This window comes from Pseudonaja textilis, chromosome 15, assembly GCF_049901715.1.
Source record: "Pseudonaja textilis isolate UNSWEBS1 chromosome 15, rPseTex1.2, whole genome shotgun sequence".
In the NCBI taxonomy this organism is placed as follows: Eukaryota; Metazoa; Chordata; class Lepidosauria; order Squamata; family Elapidae; genus Pseudonaja; species Pseudonaja textilis.
In genome coordinates this window covers 8,554,938-8,574,491 of record NC_142004.1, presented here as the reverse complement: position 1 = coordinate 8,574,491, position 19,554 = coordinate 8,554,938, and the positions used below count along the sequence as shown (strand labels likewise).

The 19,554-nt window shown below is 43.7% G+C and overlaps 1 protein-coding gene across 7 annotated transcripts in view; it reads left to right on the top strand.

The window, feature by feature from the left end:
- EP400 (E1A binding protein p400) overlaps window positions 1-19,554 on the top strand; it is an 81,414-nt gene that overhangs the window by 15,595 nt on the left and 46,265 nt on the right. For all 7 annotated transcript variants that reach the window (XM_087913434.1, XM_087913436.1, XM_087913432.1 and 4 more), the window contains 13 exons: window positions 304-489; window positions 2,120-2,260; window positions 2,876-2,954; window positions 4,905-4,957; window positions 5,432-5,489; window positions 6,987-7,076; window positions 9,142-9,243; window positions 10,566-10,759; window positions 12,188-12,365; window positions 13,243-13,379; window positions 14,584-14,753; window positions 16,522-16,696; window positions 17,911-18,047. In XM_087913434.1, the coding sequence (XP_087769560.1) occupies window positions 304-489; window positions 2,120-2,260; window positions 2,876-2,954; window positions 4,905-4,957; window positions 5,432-5,489; window positions 6,987-7,076; window positions 9,142-9,243; window positions 10,566-10,759; window positions 12,188-12,365; window positions 13,243-13,379; window positions 14,584-14,753; window positions 16,522-16,696; window positions 17,911-18,047 (1,700 nt within the window). The remainder of the gene's footprint in view (window positions 1-303; window positions 490-2,119; window positions 2,261-2,875; window positions 2,955-4,904; window positions 4,958-5,431; window positions 5,490-6,986; window positions 7,077-9,141; window positions 9,244-10,565; window positions 10,760-12,187; window positions 12,366-13,242; window positions 13,380-14,583; window positions 14,754-16,521; window positions 16,697-17,910; window positions 18,048-19,554) is intronic.

The following is a 19,554-nucleotide window of genomic DNA, read 5'->3' as shown; positions in this document are numbered from 1 at the left end:
TTGTCGCCCTTGACCCTGGTTTCCTCACCCACCCCCTGGGTGTATCATCATTCATATTCTCCAATGGGACACTTCCATAGCCAAGAGTCACCAAATCATGTTCTCCAGTTAAATATTTGTGTGACAGAAACTTCAGTCACCTAGTTACTATCTTTGAAAAAATATGTATGGAAGGCGCTTTCGATCTCCAAGCTGCCGCACTGCTCTTTCAAACCCCTTTCCCCCCCCCCTTTCTGTTGGCAACTCTAAAAAGACCAAAGAAATATTTTATGAGTTGACATTCCCCTTGTTTGCTCCCACAAGGAAAACCAAGTTCACCAGCGCATCGCGGAGCTGAGAAAAGAAGGCTTGTGGTCCCTGAGACGATTGCCCAAACTCCAGGAGGCCTCCAGGCCCAAATCCCAGTGGGATTACCTCCTGGAGGAGATGCAATGGATGGCCACGGATTTTGCCCAAGAAAGACGATGGAAGATGGCCACTGCCAAGAAGGTCTGGATCACAGCTGTTTGTAATCCCTTTAGCAAAACCCAGAATGAAGAAGCGTGTAACAAACCAGGTTCCTCACGTGTTTGGGCTTTAACAACCATAGTTTTTTTGCAGGGTGGATATGATTTAAATCAAATCGATTTAAATCGCTAGTAGAAAGGCTTGATTTAAATCAAATCAAAGAGCCACGGTCATCTCTGTCCCACAGCAGCTCCTCCTCCGACCCGCTGTTGACTCACCGACAGTCCCATTCACTTTAATGCGACAGCTGGTGATGCACCCGGGACACAACAAGGAAGGGGAAGTGGCTGGCAGCAAGTGTGTGGATGCCCACTAACGGGCCCTGCCACGGTGGGTCTGAAATGACAGGCGCTCTTTAAATATAAGGACTCATTCTTGCTGGTCATTAGAAATTTCATGTTATTATTTGCAAACAAAATGAAGGTTTCCTATTTAGCTTTGCAGAGCCTGGATTCATTGAATGAGTTTACCCAAAATGTAAATATTGCAAGAATATACAGCCTCATGCTACATAACTTAAGCTCCACTCCATGCTGAATAAACTAAAATAATCTAAAATAGAAAAATGACCTTTAGAAAGAATTTTTTTACTCCAAAAGTATTTTATTGAAATAAATTTGACAAATAAATCCGATTTAAATAAAATAAATCTGATTTTTTTTTAATTTAAGAAATCGTGTTTTTTTTTTTTAATCCACCCTGGTTTTCTGGTTCAAACATAATGGAGGCACTAGGTAACTAGCCACGAACTGTTGAATAACGGCATGCCAAAGTAGAAGAGATTGGTTAGAGATAGATTGGGTTGCTGCACATAATCCAAGAGATATCTATTTGTATCAGGACATAGATAGCAGAACTTTTCACGATCACCAGCAATGCTTTATGAGCTGTTCCTGTTGATGTTATCCAGGATGCAGCTCCTGAGCAAACCTACCTGGGCATTTTATCCCATGCACGCATGGATCAAACACATACAAGGCATCCATTCGGTTTATTCCCAGTCTTTTTGTTCAGGTGAACTGTCGAGAACCAACGCAAAGCAAGTATTAGTGTTCAATTTAATATTTTAAAAGAAATCCAGATAATAATTTAAAAGCTTCCCGAGTAGACACAGACTAGCATAGAGAGGCATCTTTACACATTCAGGAAAATCTGGCTGGGGAATGCTGGGAGTTGAAGTCCACACACCTTAAAGTTGCCAAGCTCAGAAAAAAATCCCAGTATTACTACTGCAATTCCTAGAATTCCTTAGCTAGGAAGAATCACGGGAGCTGAGGTATTCTGCGAATTAAAAAATTCAGGCAGATGATGTGTGCTAGATGAAGGAAGCTGCTATAGTCAGTTCTGGATTAGTTAAACCATTGTTATATGGGAACTTTGGAAAAGTTAATTATTAATGCAAAAAAAATGGCTGGCTTTTTCATGTGGACAAAGTTTTATATATATATATATTTCGTATGGTGTCACAGAATGCACCAGGAATGCATGAAAAATTCACAAAAATGAGCATATAAAATGCCCGTCAAAACATTTTATAGCTATAAAAGCCAGAGCGGTAATAAATTGATGGAAGGTCCCACTGTCTAGCAATCCTTTTAACTTTTTACGTTAGATGGTCAGAACAGTGGCTCGCTACCACGAAGAGAAACACCTCAATGCAGAGAGGGCGAAGAAGGAAGAGAAGACCAAGCTAAGACGTATCGCTGCTACAATTGCCAGAGAAATAGAATATTTCTGGTCTAATATTGAACAGGTAATCCTCTTTCTTTGCCAGCCATTTTTGAAACCTTCGTGCGGAGAAGGGAAACAATTTGCTCCCTGGGATGGTATTCTGGTGACCCTGGATGAACCCTGGCACCTAGAAATTCACATTTTATAGTCCTTGTCGGTCCAGAAAACTGCATGTAGCTTTGACATTCAACTTCCCAGCTTCTCTGAGGTGTGTGCAGTTTCGAGAGTTTGCTGAGAATTTTAACCCAAGAAGCATTTTGCACAAAGTTGTTGCAGTTCCTTTGTCTGGCAGGAGGGAAGATCACTCTGTCCCTACTCAAGGATCTCCCCTTGTTAATAAAACCATTAATCCTTGCATACCTTAAGCAGGTAGAGATCATTTTGACTGAGAAAGGTGAAAACAGAGTCTGGGTTACGTGGCCTTGAGATTATCTCTTCCTCTCGTTAGAAGATTCTTTCTAAGGTGAAATAGTCACCTTAGAAAGACCCCTTACCTGAATGCTGCTGCTTTAGGCCCCTCAATTCACTTTCCCTGCCAGGTTTGTCCCCGTGACACATAGGCGACGTAAAGCAAAGTCATCATCGTCGTAATTAACAAGCGAGGTTATAAATCTATTTCTGTTTTTCTGTCTTTCAGGTGGTGGAAATAAAGCTACAGATTGAATTTCAAGAGAAAAGGAGGAAAGCCCTGAATTTAAAAAGGCGAGCCAAGAAAGGTACTTTCCCTGTCGCTTGTTACAATGGGAGGTTGCAATATTGCAGGCTCGGAAGCTGCGGGGTTGGCGGAGGGGTGTCCTTGGTGCTCTCTGAGCTGGGGGCTTTTCCTGCAGACGTTTCATTACCAAACTAGGTGATGTCATCAGGGTGGTGTCGTTTTGCAAACCAGAAAACACATTCTTGCTCAGTGTTAAGAGTGGCTTTTTAAAAAAGAACTCTTTTAAAATTGTCAGATCCTGCTGGGCTGCAATGATCCTGGTATCCCTTCGTCCTAGTTTATTATTTTAACTTTGGGGCGCATTTCATTTTCCCCCCCTTGTTTATTAGGCATGATTTTAAGTGGAAAGCTGGATTCGTTGGGTTTCATTTTTTAAAAAAATAATTCTGCCTGAAACCTGTTTCTATTCTCACCATATGTGGTCCCCGTGCTATATATTCTGAACTGCAGGTAATCCTTGAGTTCCAATTTTGGTTAGGATCAGAACAGAGGTTAGTGGGTGACAGACTAAATCGATCAGAGTATACGTGTAGTCTTCTACTTACAACCACAATGGAGCCCAAAATTTCCATTGCTAAGCGAAAGGTTCGTTATGTGAATTTTGCCCCGTTTTTACAACCTTTCTTGTCGCAGCGGTTCAGAGAGTCACTGCAGTTGTTAATTTAGTCACACGGTCGTTAAGCGAATCTGGCTTCCTCATTGGCTTTGCTCATCAGAAGGTCGCAAAAGGGGATCACGTGACCACTGCAAACTGTCATAAATACGACCCAGTGGCCAAGCCTCTGAATTTTGATCATGTGACTAGGGGGATGCTGCTGCGCTGGTCGTAAATGTGAAAGACAGTCCTCAGTCACTGTTTTCCATTGCCATTGCAGCTTTGAACAGTCACTCTATGAACTGTTGTAAGCCGAGGGCTCCCTGTGATATCCTTTTATCCGTCCTTGCAAAGGGGCCTCACCAAAGCTTTGATCTGAGCCCATTTGCCCCGTGGTGGGAATATGTAATGTTGGAAACTAAGGGAGGGAAGAGGGAAGCTGTGATGACCCGGGACATGCCACAAAAATAACCAAGTCACAAAAATAGAATAAATTTCCTTTAATGCCTCCAACTTGGCCCCAATGTCCAATTATCCTCGGCTGGAAATCAAACTTTCAAAGAAAACAGTTTACGGAGGGAGTAAATGCAGTCCTCACCCAAAGTTAATTCGAAATAAAAAAACCCAACACAAACCACACTGAAGGAATTACTACAGCAGGCAAGGATGATTAATTGCAGACTTCTACGAGATAACGCAGCAACCACAATTGGGAGAAAGCCAAAACACAGACAAGGTCCGACAAGAATAATGCACATTTTGCTTCCAGTGCTGGGCCATGCACAGTTTGTCCTTTTAAACAATCCTCACAGTGGCAGCCCATGAAGGGGATCAGGGCCCTTTCCTCCCCCGTAGACCACGCTATTCACATTTCTCCCTGATCCACTCCTCCCTGCGTGCTCTAGAATGAAGAGGACATGGGCCTGGGTCTTCCTCTGAATGCCCAGGTGGCCTGTGCCCTTCCCCAGTTTCCTCCACAACCTCCCACTCCCTGTCGGCTGTACCTCCTCTCCCTCAGAGTCAGATCCTAACAGGAGCATGAAAGAAGCAACCTGGAATTAAGGAGAAACTTTCCTAACAATGAGGACAATTAACCAGTGGAACAGCCCGCCACCAGAAGTTGTGGGTGCTTCATCACTGAAGGTTTTGAAGAAGAGATTGGACAGTCACCTGTCTGAAATGGTATAGGGTCTCCTGCTTGAGCAGGGGGCTGGACTAGAAGACCTCCAAGGGCCCTTCCAGCTCCATTCTTTTCTAAACGTTATCTTTTCACTGGGTTTATTTTCTTGCTCCCGGCCGAATTAACATGCTAGGTTAATATATTTAGTTGGTTGACTTAAAAGGTGCGTTTTGCAGGTAAAGATTCGAGGCACTTAGAGGACATCCTTCTGGAAAAAGGAAACAAATCGGTAAGGGATTTTTTTTCCTCCTGTCTCCCTGTTGATAACTCTGGACGTATTGCATGTTTGATATTGAGATTACAATTTTTCAAGAAGTATATTTAGAGAGTGGTAGATCTGCTTCCAGGAAACAGCTTTCTTGTACGTAAGGAATATAGTGGGAAGATGTATAACACAAAGCCATTGTTGGTCAGTTTCCTTTAATAATTTTTGAAGAAGAAAGCTGGTTAAAATCAAAACTACCTATATGTCAGTCTCTTTCAATAATGTCTGCTGTGGTAGGCAGTTGTTTTCCATGGGGGGTGAGGGGGTGGCACCTGATGGAGATCTTCCTCATCCTCATCTTTACAATTTTGGGGTGGTTTGGTCCTGTTCTGTTTCTCCTTTAAGGTAATTAACAATAAGTCATGTGTGAAAGGGCTAGTGCAAAGGACTCTTCCAAAACAGGCGCACAACATTGATACATACATCTTCATTTTGTAGGGTTCGTGGTCCTGTAGAAGAAAAAGAAAAGCAAGCATGTCTCTAACAGACGACGAAGGTTGGTCCTGGGTTGTGATGCACCCTTTTTCATCTCACCTACTAAGCATTGCTCCACCCGCGTGCCAGAAGATGTGAAACCTGAACCAAAATACGTATGGAGATTCTCAAAGGGGCTTTTTCAGGAGGCAGCTGGACCTCCTTGTTTGTCTTTGAAGACGTTTCGCTTCTCATCCAAGATGCTTCTTCAGCTTTGACTGGCCACTCCTAGGAAGACAGCAAAGTCCGCATTTTGGACAGAGAGGACCGCTGGCTTGAAAGAAGGGTCAACGAGGCCATCGGTGTCAAAATTGAACAGGCCCCTCTCAACAGAGAGGGAAGGATACGACATTGTCTATCTCCAGTCTACAACACAGTCCTTTCAGCAGTTCCAAGAAGGCTCTACACCCATTTGCACCACTCAGGTGACCCTGGGGATACAAACAATCTCCAAGTGGCCTCAACAACTCTCTAAAAGGATGCAAATGACCAGCTGTCCGCAAACAATATAAATCCTTCCATTTGCCACCCATCCAATCAGAGCTGAAGAAGCTTCCTGGATGAGAAACGAAACATCTTCAAAGACAAAACAAGGAAGTCCAGTTGCCTCTTGGAAAAAAAATAAAACACCTTTGGGACTGAAACAAAATAGTACAGCTCCAGTTTGGGATTCTGTTTTAATTCCAAAGGGAAAATACTGTTCTGCTTTCACTCCCTCAAGAATCAACCAGAATTCTTTGACGAAGCCTTCTCGACTATTCTTGCATGGCTGATGTAGTTCTTCCCTCCACTCAAAAATTAAAAAAAGCTGCATTCTCTAAATTGTGAGATTTAATAATACTTTGAGTTGGCCATGCTAGATATATAAAGATGGCCCCTATCAAGTAATGGAGTTCACTATTTAATATATATGATGCAGCTATATTTATTGATGTGACATTAAGATAGAGGAGGCCGGGCTGTATTCCTTTGAGGCTGTGATATCTCAAAGTACCTGCTGTATCGGAGAGAAAGAAATGAAGCAAAACAATGGCCCAGAAATATCCTTCCTAACAGATTTGCTGCTTTCGATTTACCTAAAAAAGCAGCTTAAAAAAAAAAAAACAACTTGAAAAAACGTAAGGTGGTTTCAGCTTGAAGGGATGCCTTTGCAAATCCCATTGGAATTTCTAAAATAACTGTAAAATTTCTGGATGCAAAAGTTACAGCTATTCTGTAATTGTGATAATGGTCTGAGCGGTTTAGTAATGCCTGACATGATAGGATAACAAGGAATTCCTAAAATTTAAATCTGTATCCCTCAGCCCGACTTTAAGGGAGGACTCTGCAATGCCCACTCACCCACCCACCCAAAATGGCATCTTAAAGTGAGCGGCCTATAAAATTGTTTGGCTTAGAAAATACAGGTAAACGTTGTCCCTTTGCACAAAAATTGCCCGCAGGCAGGTAGAATATTCTGGCATACGGCTGTTCCTTCCTCTCTTTGGCTTGACCCGTGGTCCTGACATTTTCTTTTCAGTGGAAGATGAAGAGGAGACAATAGAAGAGCAAGAAAAGAAGGAAGGGAATGTCAACCATCAGATGGAGCTGTCCACGTTGGTGAAGGAAGGTGAGTGTGGTGACGGCTGCCCTGTTTTTCCACAGGTGCTGTGTTTCTCAAACTTTTCTTTCACGCTGACACCCTTTAAATACCTTTTGTGGCCACAAACCCCCAAGATATAACTCAAGATTTAAATAATAAAATTTCTTCAAGCCTTCGCGGAGCCCCTGTGATGGTATCGCTGCCTCCCCAGAGGTCCACGGATTAAGGTTGAGAACCACTGCCATAGGGCAGTATAGAAGGGAAGGGAAGGGAAGGGAGGAGAGGAGAGGAGAGGAGAGGAGAAGAGAGGAGAGGAGGAGAGAATTCTTTATTGGCCAAGTGTGATTGGACACACAAGGAATTTGTCTTTGGTGCATATGCTCTCATTATACATAATAAGAAAAAAATACATTCATCAAGAATCGTAAGATACAGTACTTAGTGATAGTCATAGGTAACTAAAGAATTAAATCATACTAGGAAACTAAATAAAACCATATAAATTGTAATGATACAAACAACACAATTATAGTCATAAGTGGGAAGAGATAGGTAATGGGAAGGATGAGAAGAATAATAGTAATGCAGACTTTGTAAATAGTTGGATAGCGTTGAGGGAATTATTTGTTTAGCAGAGGGATGGCGTTCGGGGAAAAAACTGTCCTTGTGTCTAGTTGCTCTGGTGTGCAGGGCTCTATAGCGTCGTTTTGAGGGTAGGAGTTGAAACAGTTTATGTCCAGGATGTGATATATAGGTAGTAAAATATAGGTAGTTTTAAAATATAGGTAGTCCTCGGTTAAGAACCCCTCATTCTGCCTTCGTTCACGGTTACGACTGTGCTGACGGTGTAGTGGGTCCGACCGGCCGACAGTCCAGCCATCCCAGCGCTATCTCTGGTGGTTTGGACACTTGGCAGCCAGTTCACAATTCACAACAGTTGTCCAGAAGTTGAGTCACAGCAACTGTGGGCATCAACTGTCTTGTTGATTTGAGACTTTTTTGCCTCCCATCCAAGCAGCTTCTTTGGTCTGGGCAAGTTGCGATCCCTAACCTCTGCAGCTGGGGAGTTGCGGGGAGAGAGGAACTGGGCCGCACCACGTGGTGGTCTGGCACTCAAAACGCGTGTGCAGCTTAACTCACATGAGCGGTGGCCCATACGCACGCGTACGCACGCGCAGCTCCACTGCAAGATGAGCTCTCTGTGTGTGCGTGTGTGCAGCCTGATTCTGAATAGATCATGGCCTGATACTGTGCTGTGGCCCGGTTTGGGGACTCCTGGGTTAGAGAAATCTGAGTAGACAGAGAGTTGTTGGAACGAGGTGCTCTCTGAGCGTAGTTCTTTTACTAAATTAGGTAATGAAACATCTGCAAGAAAGCCTCCAAGCTCAGAGAGAACCAAAGACCCCACAGTCGTCGTCCTTTTCCTCCTCCTCCACCCCTCCCCCCCGCAAACTTCACTCCCTTCTAGCACTGATGATGTTATCTAGCTTGGATAATGAAATGTCTGCAAGAAAACAAGCTGAGAGAGCACCAAGGAGTCCTCATTTTAACCCTCAGCTGCAAATACTCTCATTTAAGTTGTTGGCACATGCCAACTCGTAAAATTCTCAGGGGGTAATCCTGCACCAACCTCAGATCTCTTCCCCAAAGTGCGTGGCAATATGTTAATAGTCATTCAGTGAAAAAGCTGCTTGGACGGGCAGCGAAGGGTCTCAAACCAACAAGAAAATAAACCCAGTTTGTCGTGACTCAACTTCCAGGCAACTCTACCTGGATAACCGAAAATATTCGACATTTATGACAGTCGTAGGATCCTATGTCACGTGATCACTAGTTGCAACCTTCCCTGACAGCTTATCACCATCATCCTCAAAGTAAATAAAATCAACCAATGGAACAGAAGTTGCCTTCAGCAGTTATGGGAAGCTTTATCATCACTGCAAGCTTTCCAGAAATGACTGCCTTCTGTCAGAAATGGTGCAGGGTCTCCTGCTTGGGTCAGGGGTGGGGGGGTTGGACTAGATGACCTTACCAGGTCCCTTCCAACTCTTGTTATTCTGTTAATTTTGTTTTGCCCGCATCTCGCTCGTAGCTGAGCTGCCTTTGGATGATCTGGTGAAGATGTACGAAGGAGCCTTCTCCGAGAACTTTCACTGGCCCCAGCCAAAGCCGGAAGAGGAGACGAGTGAAGAAGGTATGTCCTGGCAGTTTTTCCTTTCCAAATGCTTTCTTAGGAGGGACCAGCTGGATTGGTTCAGCTTTCCATCACTCAGCTCCATTAATGCAATACTTGGTGTATATATGGCGTTTTGAGGTATTCCGGGGGCATTTTGAGATCTGCTTCCATCCTTCGGCTTTCTGAAAGGCCTTTGAAGACAATTAGCCTGTGGCCCTAATGGGGGTTTGGCCCATTGGAGGTGGCTGATGGGATAGAGAACACCCCACCTCGTCTCTCTGTGTGCTCTGCTCCCTCCCTCTCCATCCTGCTTAGATTTATTTAAATTGACTTTTTAAATATTTATTGTTCTAGTGTTTTATTCAATGACTGGCTTTCGGCAAGACGAGTGGCATACCAGTTGGATGAATGAAGAATGAATGAATGAATGAATGAATGAATGAAATTATCTAGCATAGCACTCATTAAAACAATAAAAACAGTTTTTTTTTTTAAAAAAGTATTTATTCTTTATTTAGAAATGGAAGATCACCTATGAATGAAGGAATGAAAGTAGCTAGCATAGCACTCATTAAAACGATAAAAACAGGGTTTTTCTTTTTTAAAAGGACCTGACCTGGGGTGCTCACATTGTAGCCCTGGTCAAAAGGGCCCAGCAGAGATTAGACTACCTGAGACTTCTCAGAAAACAACAACTGAATGAAAAACTGCTGGTGACCTTCTACCGCTGCACCATAAGAGAGTATCTTAACTTATTGCACCTGTGTATGGTTTGCCAATTGCACAGTGGCAGATAGGACAGCACTCCAGAGGGTTAATGTCATTGCTCAGATGATCAGTGGTTGCCCTCACCCCTCTTTGGAAGAGCTTTATAGCCCCCGCTGCCTTAAGAAAGTTCAAAATATTCTCAAAGATCCATCTCATCCTTGGCACCCTTTTTTTGAACTATTACCATCTGGCAGATGGTACAGAATAATAAAAACAAGGACAAATAGGCAAAAAAATCAGCTTCTTCTATCCCAGGGCAATAGCTCTTTTGAATTCTACTGTATAGTGCAGTATTGGTGCAGTGTTGGGGTTTTTTGGTTCAACGTGTGGAGGGTGAAGGATGTGTGTTTGTGTTTATTTTCGAAGTCATGGTCATGATGTGCACCGAAGATGGTGTTTGATTTTGTTGTACAAGGTGCAATGACAATAAACTAAACTAAAAGCATTTATTCTTTATGTAAAAATGGAAGATCGCCTATGAATGAAGGAATGAAAATATCCAGCATAGCACTCGCTAATTAAAACAATAAAAACAAGAGGTTTTGTTTTTAAAGCATTTATTCTTTATTTAGAAATGGAAGATCATCCAGCCGAAAGGGAACTCCTTCAAAAGGAGGTCATCTCCATTGAATCTCTCCTCAGCATCGAGCAATACAAGGGGGCCGAGAGAATGATGGCCAGCAAAAACCGTGGGCGAGATATAGCCGAAGTGGCGGCCACAGCAGAAGCTCTGTTGCCAAAAGGCAGCGCCCGGATCACCACTGCGGTAAATACACCTGCATGGGTTGGTCTTGATTTCACTGGTGGTAGGCAGGCAATCCTCGACTTACGACCTTTTAATAATATATATTAATTTATATATATATATTAATTTTCTATGAATTACATCCTTTAGTGCTTAATAAACACCGTGTTGCCTGGGTATTTGATTTGCTTAACAATACGAATGCCATTCTTACTCTCCACCCCTTTTTTCCAACCCCTGGTAAAATAAGTTCCAAGTTTGATAATATTCTGTGTCTTCTTTCGGTTTGATCTTCAGTGTCAGTATGTCCATTTCTGCACAGTCTAATATCTTCTTAATTATCTCTTCATCTCGCGGTGTCTCTTCATCTTTCCAATATTGTGTGAAGACAATCCTCGCTGCTGTTAAAACATGTAATACCAAATACATACTTCTCTTATCAAACTTTTCTGATATCATCTCTAATGAAAAAAAAACCACACAGTTCAGGTTTAAAGTCTACATGTTTCCATATTATCTTTTCTAGCCATCCTACGTATTTTTGCACCCCCCCATTTTTTGTTTTGTTTTAGCACAAGTCCACCACATATGGTAAAATGTGCCTATTTTTTGATTACATTTCCAACATTTGCTAGACGTGTTTTTAAACATTTTAGCTAACCTCACAAGTGGTAAATGCCATACGTAAAACATTTTATATACATTTTCTTTATAAGAAGTTGCCGCCTTTTGTTTAGTGGTCTGTCAGAGTATATTCATGAACTGGAATAGAGCTTGGTAAAAAGATCAGCCAATGAAGAGGCCTAGTAACTAAGTCAGCCAATGAGGACTGTTTGGAAACTGAAACTAGAATTAGCCTAGGCGTGGCTCTATATTAAGCTCTGCAGTTCTGAAGTTATGTTCAGCTTTGAGTCTGTCTATTGAAGATGAAACTGCTTCTCTCTTCTGCTTGCTTGCTGAACTAAAGTAAAATTGGAAGTTCTCTCTGTCTCTGTGCTGCTGTAAGTTGCTTGCATCAATGTTTCTGTCTGAGTTCGCTCCATGTTGGAGAAATCTGCAACTGGTTTGTAAAAATCTACTTATTATGTTTATAAAGACGTGAAATGAAGCATCAGCCATCTGTGTTTATTTTTCTGGCACTGAATTAACGCTGCAAAACTCTGAACATGGTCAAAGTTACGACAGTGCTGAAAAAAAAAAAAATAACTTACAACCGTTTGTCACCCTTAACGACCGTTGCAGCATCTCCATGGTCATGTGAGCGTCTGAATTTTGATTTCTGTAACCACGGTGATGCTGCAATGGCAGCAGTCCTAAGTGTAGCAAAAGGTCCCCTTTTTCAGTTGGAACAGCCCCTAAATGACCTGTTGTAAGTCGAGGACAAGGGTAGTGAAGAGAGCAGCACCATGTCCCGCGGAAGAAGAAATGTGTTTGCCCAACTTTTTGCAGGTCAAATACAACACCCCTCCCCTCTTGTACGGCTCCCTCCGAGAGTATCAGAAGATTGGCCTGGATTGGTTGGCCAAGTTGTACAAGAAGAAGCTGAACGGCATCTTGGCCGACGAAGCCGGCCTCGGGAAGACGGTGCAGATCATCGCCTTCTTCTCACACCTGGCCTGCAACGAAGGTACGTGCTCTTGTGTCCTGTAAACGGGCCAGGTAGCGGAGTGGAATGGAATGGAATAGAATAGAATAGAATAGAATAGAATAGAATAGAATAGAATAGAATAGAATAGAATAGAATAGAATAGAACAGAATATGAAAGCATAGGAAAGGATGGAATGGAATAGAATAGAATGGAATGGAATGGAATAGAATAGAATAGAATAGAATAGAATAGAATAGAATAGAATAGAATAGAATAGAATAGAATAGAATAGAATAGAATAGAATAGAATAGAAGCTGGAAGGGACATCGGAGGTCTTCTAGTCCAGCCCACTGTTCAAGCAGAAGAACCTATACCATCTCAGACAAGTGACTGTCCAGTCTCTTCTTAAAACCCACCAGTGATGGAGCAGCCATTGTTTCTAGTCGCAAGCTGTTCCACTGGTTAATTGTCCTTCCTGTTAGGAAGTTTCTCCTTAATTCCAGGTTGCTTCCCTCCTTGATTAGTTTCCAACCGTTGTTTCTTGTCCTGCCTTGGGGGTGCTTTTGAGAACAGGCTGACCCCCTCCTCTTCTTTGTGGCAGCCCCTCAAACATTGGGACACTTCTATCATGTCACCCCCAATTCTTCTTTAGTCTAGCCAGACCCAAAACCTGCAGCCGTTCTTCATATGGTTTAGTCTCTAAGGCTTTGATCATCTTAGTTGCCCTTCCAAAGTCTCAACATCTTTATGGTATGATATAGTATGGTGACCACAATTGATTTCAGTATTCCAGGTATGGCCTTACTAGAGTTTTATAAAGTGGTACAAGTCGTTCACGTGATCTTGGTTCTGTCCCTCTGTTTATACGACCCAGGGGTGGATTCTTAGCCTCTCTTCTTGGTCTTCCTTTCCAGGGGATTGGGGTCCTCACCTTGTCGTCGTCCGAAGTTGTAACATTCTGAAGTGGGAGCTGGAGCTGAAACGTTGGTGCCCGGGCCTAAAAATCCTGCTCTACATCGGTACCCAGCGAGAACTAAGAATGAAAAGACAGGTAGGTTGTTTTATTAGTTCGAATCCATTGTGGGTGGGGCAGAGGTGGGATTCAGCCGGTTCTGACCAGTTCTGGAGAAACGGTAGCAGGGATTTTGAGTAGTTCGGAGAACCGGCAAATCCCACCTCTGACAGGCCCTGCCAACCCCATCTCTTCTCCGCCTCCCGTTGAGTCCCAGGCAGCGTGGGGTTTGGGACGGGCTTTCTTAAGCTATGGTTCGCCAAAAGAACTTTGGTTGACTGAGTTTCTACAGTCATGGCTTGAGTTATCCTAAGCCACATTTGGGTTTTCTTAAGTCATGGTTTGGGAAGAGCATGGAAGTTAACTTGTTCTTCAGAAAGAAATGTTTAGGTAGATGCCAAAGGTTTTCCTGGAATGTTGTCACTCTCATGAAAGAAAACAGGGGAGTGGGATATAGGGGAATGTTCTTGTGACAGTTTTTAAAATCCACAAGTTAATACAGGTATCAATTCCAGGTTCTAAATTTTTGTCTGTCTTCCTTCCTTCCTTCCTTCCTTCCTTCCTTCCTTCCTTCCTTCCTTCCTTCCTTCCTTCCTTTCTTTCTTTCCCTCCTTTCCTCCCTATTGTCCTGTCCTACCCCCCTTCCTCTAATTCTTCCTTCCTTCCTTCCTTCCTTCCTTCCATCCATCATCCCTTTCCTCCCTCCCTCTCATTGTCCTTTCTTTCTTTCTTTCTTTCTTTCTTTCTTTCTTTCTTTCTTTCTTTCTTTCTTTCTTTCTTTCTTTCTTTCTTTCTTTCTTTCCTTCCTTCCTTCCTTCCTTCCTTCCTTCCTTCCTTCCTTCCTTCCTCCTTCCCTCCTTCCATCCATCCATCCATCCATCCATCATCCCTTTCCTCCCTCCCTCTCATTGTCCCTTCCTTCCATCCTTCCTTCCTTCCTTCCTTCCATCCATCCATCCATCCATCCATCCTCCCTTTCCTCCCTCCCTCTCATTGTCCTTTCTTTCTTTCTTTCTTTCTTTCTTTCTTTCTTTCTTTCTTTCTTTCTTTCTTTCTTTCTTTCTTTCTTCCTTCCTTCCTTCCTTCCTTCCTTCCTTCCTTCCTTCCTTCCTTCCTTCCTTCCTTCCTTCCTTCCTTCCTTCCTTCCTTCCTTCCATCCATCCATCCATCATCCCTTTCCTCCCTTCCTCTCATTGTCCCTTCCTTCCTTCTTTCCTTCTCCCTCCCTGCCTCCCTTCCATAGGAGTGGACAGAACCCAACAGTTTCAACGTCTGCATCACCTCCTACAAGCAGCTCTTCAAAGGCCACCAGGCATTCATGAAGATACGATGGAAGTACCTCATTGTGGATGAGATGCAGCAGATTAAGAACATGACGGAGAAGCACTGGGAAGCCCTTTTCCACCTCCGCAGGTCTGGACCCCACCAAAACCTGCCTTTCCTCCACCCTTTGGAATTCTTAAGCCCTGGTTCTCCTAATGGAGGGTAGGCCATTTGTGACATGCATTGGTTGGAGCCTTGTCTGGCCCAAGAATCCAAATTCGGGTCTCTTTGGGTTGCATTCTCAGAAGAAGCTAGGGCAGGGGTCCTCAAACTTAACACCTTTTAAGACTTGTGGACTTCCAACTCCCAGAATTCCTCCTCCGGTCCTGTTAGCTCAGGAATAATTCCGGGAGTTGAAGTCCACAAGTCTTAAAGCTGTCAGGTTTGAAGACCCTTGAGCTAGGGAATATATACCAGCAATCCTTGACTTACAACCGATCATGTAATGACCGTTCAAAGTTGCACCAGCACTGAACCAAGTAACTTATTACCGTTTCCCGGTCTTCCAATCGTGTCAGCATTCCCCCATGGTCACGTGACCGAAATTCACACGCTTGGCAACTGGCATGTACTTAACGACTGTCGCAGCGATCGTCTGATCCTCTTTTGCGGCCTTCGGACGAACAGAGTCAGTGGACAAGCCAGGTTCAATTCCCAACCGTGTTACTGCAGTGATTCCCTTAACGGCTCCCTCGACAAACGTCTCGCTTAGCAACAGAAATGTAGTCGTCAGCCAAGGACTTTCTTGTGTCGCTGTGTACAGAGAACCTACGCAGAATGGAGCGGGTGGGGGACCTCGAGGAGGTCAGGACTCCGACATGCACCGCCCCCCCTTCCATTCATAAGTCTCTAGCCGTTGGACCCGGTTCCCTCTTCTTCCCCCACAGCCAAGTCACAAAGGTTGGGCGACGCTGGTCTAGGGAACGGTCAGATGAGAGAGGGAGGAGCCCACAGATACTTAACAGTCAGAGCAGAGGTGGTATTCAGCCGGTTCTGATCGGTTCTGCAGAACCGGTAGCGGAAATTTTGAGTAGTTCGGAGAACCGGCAAATCCCGCCTCTTCTCTGCCTCCCATTGAGTCCCAGCTGATCAGCTGGGTCTCCTTTGGTTGCCCTGCCCAGGAGAACAGGGCTGGAAAGCAGGTTAGTGTGGTGGGGAGGGGAATGGGATTTTTCAGTGACCTTCCCCTGCCACGCCCACCAAGCCACGCCCACCAAGCCACGCCCACAGAACCCGTAGTAAAAAAAATTGAATCCCACCACTGAGTCAGAGGAAGAAATTTAGGAAGGACCCTCCCTAATTGTTCGGGCACTTAAAAGTATCCGTGGGAAGCCAGAAATATTTGTGTTAGGTATAGTATATAAATATAATCTAAATATAATAAGGGGAATTGGTATTTAATGTTTATCAAATGCAAGAATTGTACTTGCACAGTATTGGAAAAACAAAAAAATGCCGAGAGAGGAAGGTATAATTAAAAAAAATAATTAGATTGTGCAGAAATAGATAGACTGACATTAAGGTTAAAAAAGGAGGAAGATAACAGAATATTTTCAAATGTGGGATTTATTTTATAAACGGTTGGATAATAAAGGTAGAAATGAGGAGCCGGGAAAACATGATTATGTAAGCAACTGACCCAGACAATACACTGGTTCACAAAGCAGATGTAATATGTTAAATGAAAATGGACAAACAGACTATTTAAACAAAAGGATCCGTTTGGACCTTCCGACTTGCTGTTCATGTAACCTTCCACTAAAGTTGAAGGAAGCCAATTTGGTTGTGGTTTTTTTGTCTGGTTTCTCCGGGAAGGCTGACCCTGTGCTTCCCCCTTCAACCCCACCTCTCTTTGTAGTCAGTACCGCTTACTCCTGATCGATACCCCCCTGCACAACACCTTGATGGAATTGTGGACCATGGTGCACTTCCTGATTCCAGGAATCTCCAAAGCTTACCTGGATTTCCCAGTGAAAGCGGCCAACGAGGAGAATCAAGACTACTGCCATAAGCTCGTCATCAGGCTGCACAGGGTGAGTCCCTCAGGCTGGGAGCTGGAATTGGGCCCAAGGCAAGCCTCGCATCCCCTTGGTGAATAGGATTTGATGAAACGTACGTTCGAAACCTAGAAAGCTGACATTAGTGCCCTTTGAGTTGATTTGTTTTTTATTTTTCCTTCCTTCCTTCCTTCCTTCCTTCCTTCCTTCCTTCCTTCCTTCCTTCCTTCCTTCCTTCCTTCCTTCCTTCCTTCCTTCCTTCCTTTCTCTGTCTCTCTCTGTCTCTCCATCTATTTACCTCTTGAAAAAGCTCCTTTGGGACAACCATGACCAGGATGACCGAGAATCTTCATAGATTTTCCTTCTTTCTTTCTCTTTCATTCATTCTTTCTTTCTTTCTTTTTCTTCTTTTCTTTCCTTCCTTCCTCCCGCCCTCCCTCTTTCTTTCTTTCCACTTCCTCCTTCATTTATTTCCTTCCTTCCTTCCTTCCTTCCTTCCTTCCTTCCTTCCTTCCTTCCTTCCTTCCTTCCTTCCTTCCTTCCTTCCTTCCTTCCTTCCTTCCCTTCTCTGTCTCTCTCTGTTTCTCCATCCATTTGCCTCTTGAAAAAGCACCTTTGGGACAACCATGACCAGGATGACCGAGAATCTTCATAGATTTTCCTTCCTTCCTTCCTTCCTTCCTTCCTTCCTTCCTTCCTTCCTTCCTTCCTTCTTTCTTTCTTTCTTTCTTTCTTTCTTTCTTTCTTTCTTTCTTTCTTTCTTTTCTTCTTTTCTTTCCTTCCTTCCTTCCTTCCTTCCTTCCTTCCTTCCTTCCTTCCTTCCTTCCTTCCTTCCTTCCTTCCTTCCTTCCTTCCTTTCTTTCTTTTCTTTCCTCTTCCTCCTTCATTTCTTTCCTTCCTTCCTTCCTTCCTTCCTTCCTTCCTTCCTCCTTCCTTCCTTCCTTCCTTTTTTTTCTCTCTCCCTCCGTTCTTCCCTCCCAATTTTCTTTTCTTTTTTCTCTTTTAGTTAATTTTTAATTAATTTCTATTTTGTTGTTTTAGCCGGACAATGGACATCTGTTTACCCCAAGCCTGTTTAAGCTCGTTCCCTAATGATTGGCTTCCTCCCTCCCTCCTTTGAAAGTTGGTTCCACGCCTCTGCTGCCCTTTCTGCAAGGGGATATTTTCCTTTTGAACTTCTGAATGTTCATCGCCGCTTCCTCCTCCTCCCCCTGCCTCCCTCCCTCCCTTCTTCCACCTCTCCTCCGCAGATGATCCAGCCGTTCATCTTGCGCAGATCGAAAAGGGACGTTGAGAAACAGCTGACGAAGAAGTACGAACACGTGCTCAAGTGCCGGCTTTCCAACAGGCAGAAAATGATGTACGAGGACGTCATTCTCCAGCCCGAGTAGGTGGTTTCTGAGTTGAACATTAAACCAGGAGTCTCCAACCTTGGCAACTTTGGACTTCAACTCCCAGAATTCCTCAGCCAACTTTGCTTTCCGGGGGTTGAAATCCACAAGTCTTAAAGTTGCCAGGTTTTCAGACCCCTGAGGAATTCTGGGAGTTGGAGTCCACAAGCCTTAAAGTTGCCAAGGTTGGAGAGCCCTGCATTAAACCATTAATGACTCATTAATGACTCATTAATGACTCATTAATAATTAACATGATCCCTAGAAAGGGCCGATGCAGGTACTGTTACAACACACAATCATACAGGGTGGTCCTTGACTTAGAACCATTTGTTTAGCGACTCTTTAAAGTTACGATGGCACTGGAAAAAAAATGACTTTTATGGCCGATCCTCACATTCACAAGCCACGTGATCAAAATCTGAGCACTTCCAAATAAAAAGTCGATGGGAGATCCGCTTAATGACCGCATGATTCACTTATCAACTGCAGTGAATGGTTTTAACATCCGTGGTTGTAAAGAAAAAAAAATCGGGCTCATTTAATGACTGCCTTGCTTAGCAGAACGGAAATTCTGGTCCCCGTTGTGCTCGTAAGTCGAGCACTACCTATGATGGAGTCTGCCCGTTATGGCTGTAAGTTCCTGACAGTCCAAAAACCAGGCCATCCAGAGGACTTTTGCAACCTCTCTTGCAGGGGTCCTAAAGAAAACAGCAGTTTATTTTTATTTATTGTATTTATTTATTAGATTTGGGTTGCCGTGGCGACTCAAGGTGGCTTACAACATATAAAACCACAATTTAAAACAATAAACACCACTTACTGTTAAGCGAACCCATGGTTTGCTGTGGAACATTTTTGCTAAAAACTGGAAAAAAAAATACCACTTTCTTGGCAAAGACCTCGTACGTCACAGGTGTTGCAATTGGAGCCAATTGCCAGGCGCCTAAAATGCAGTTAGATGCCACTAGAAGGACGTCCCAAAAGTGCTTTTTTTTTTTCTTCAAGAGGCAACTGGACTTACTTGTTTTTTCTTTGAAGATGTTTCGCTTCTCATCCAAGAAGCTTCTTCAGCTCTGACTGGATGGTGGAGAATGGAAGGATTTTTACCCCTTGCATATCAGCTGGTCATTTGCATCCTTTTAGAGAGGCAATGAGCCACTTGGAGGTTAATCTGTGTCCTCGGAGGACACCCAAGGGGTGCAAATGGCACTGCTGAAAGGACTGTGTTGTAGACTGGAGAGAGATGATGTTGGATCCCTCCCCCTGTTGAGAGGAGGCTACACCATTTCCGACAGATGGCAGTCCAGTCTCTTCTTGAAAGCCTCCAGTGATGAAGCTCCCACAACTTCCGAGGGCAACTTCTGTTCCATGGGTTGATTGTTCCCACTGTCAGAAAATGTCTCCCTTAGTTCCAGTTTGAATCTCTCCTTGGTCAGTTTCCATCCATTGTTCCTTGTCTGGCCTTCAGGTGCTTTGGAAAACAGCTTGACCCCCTCCTCC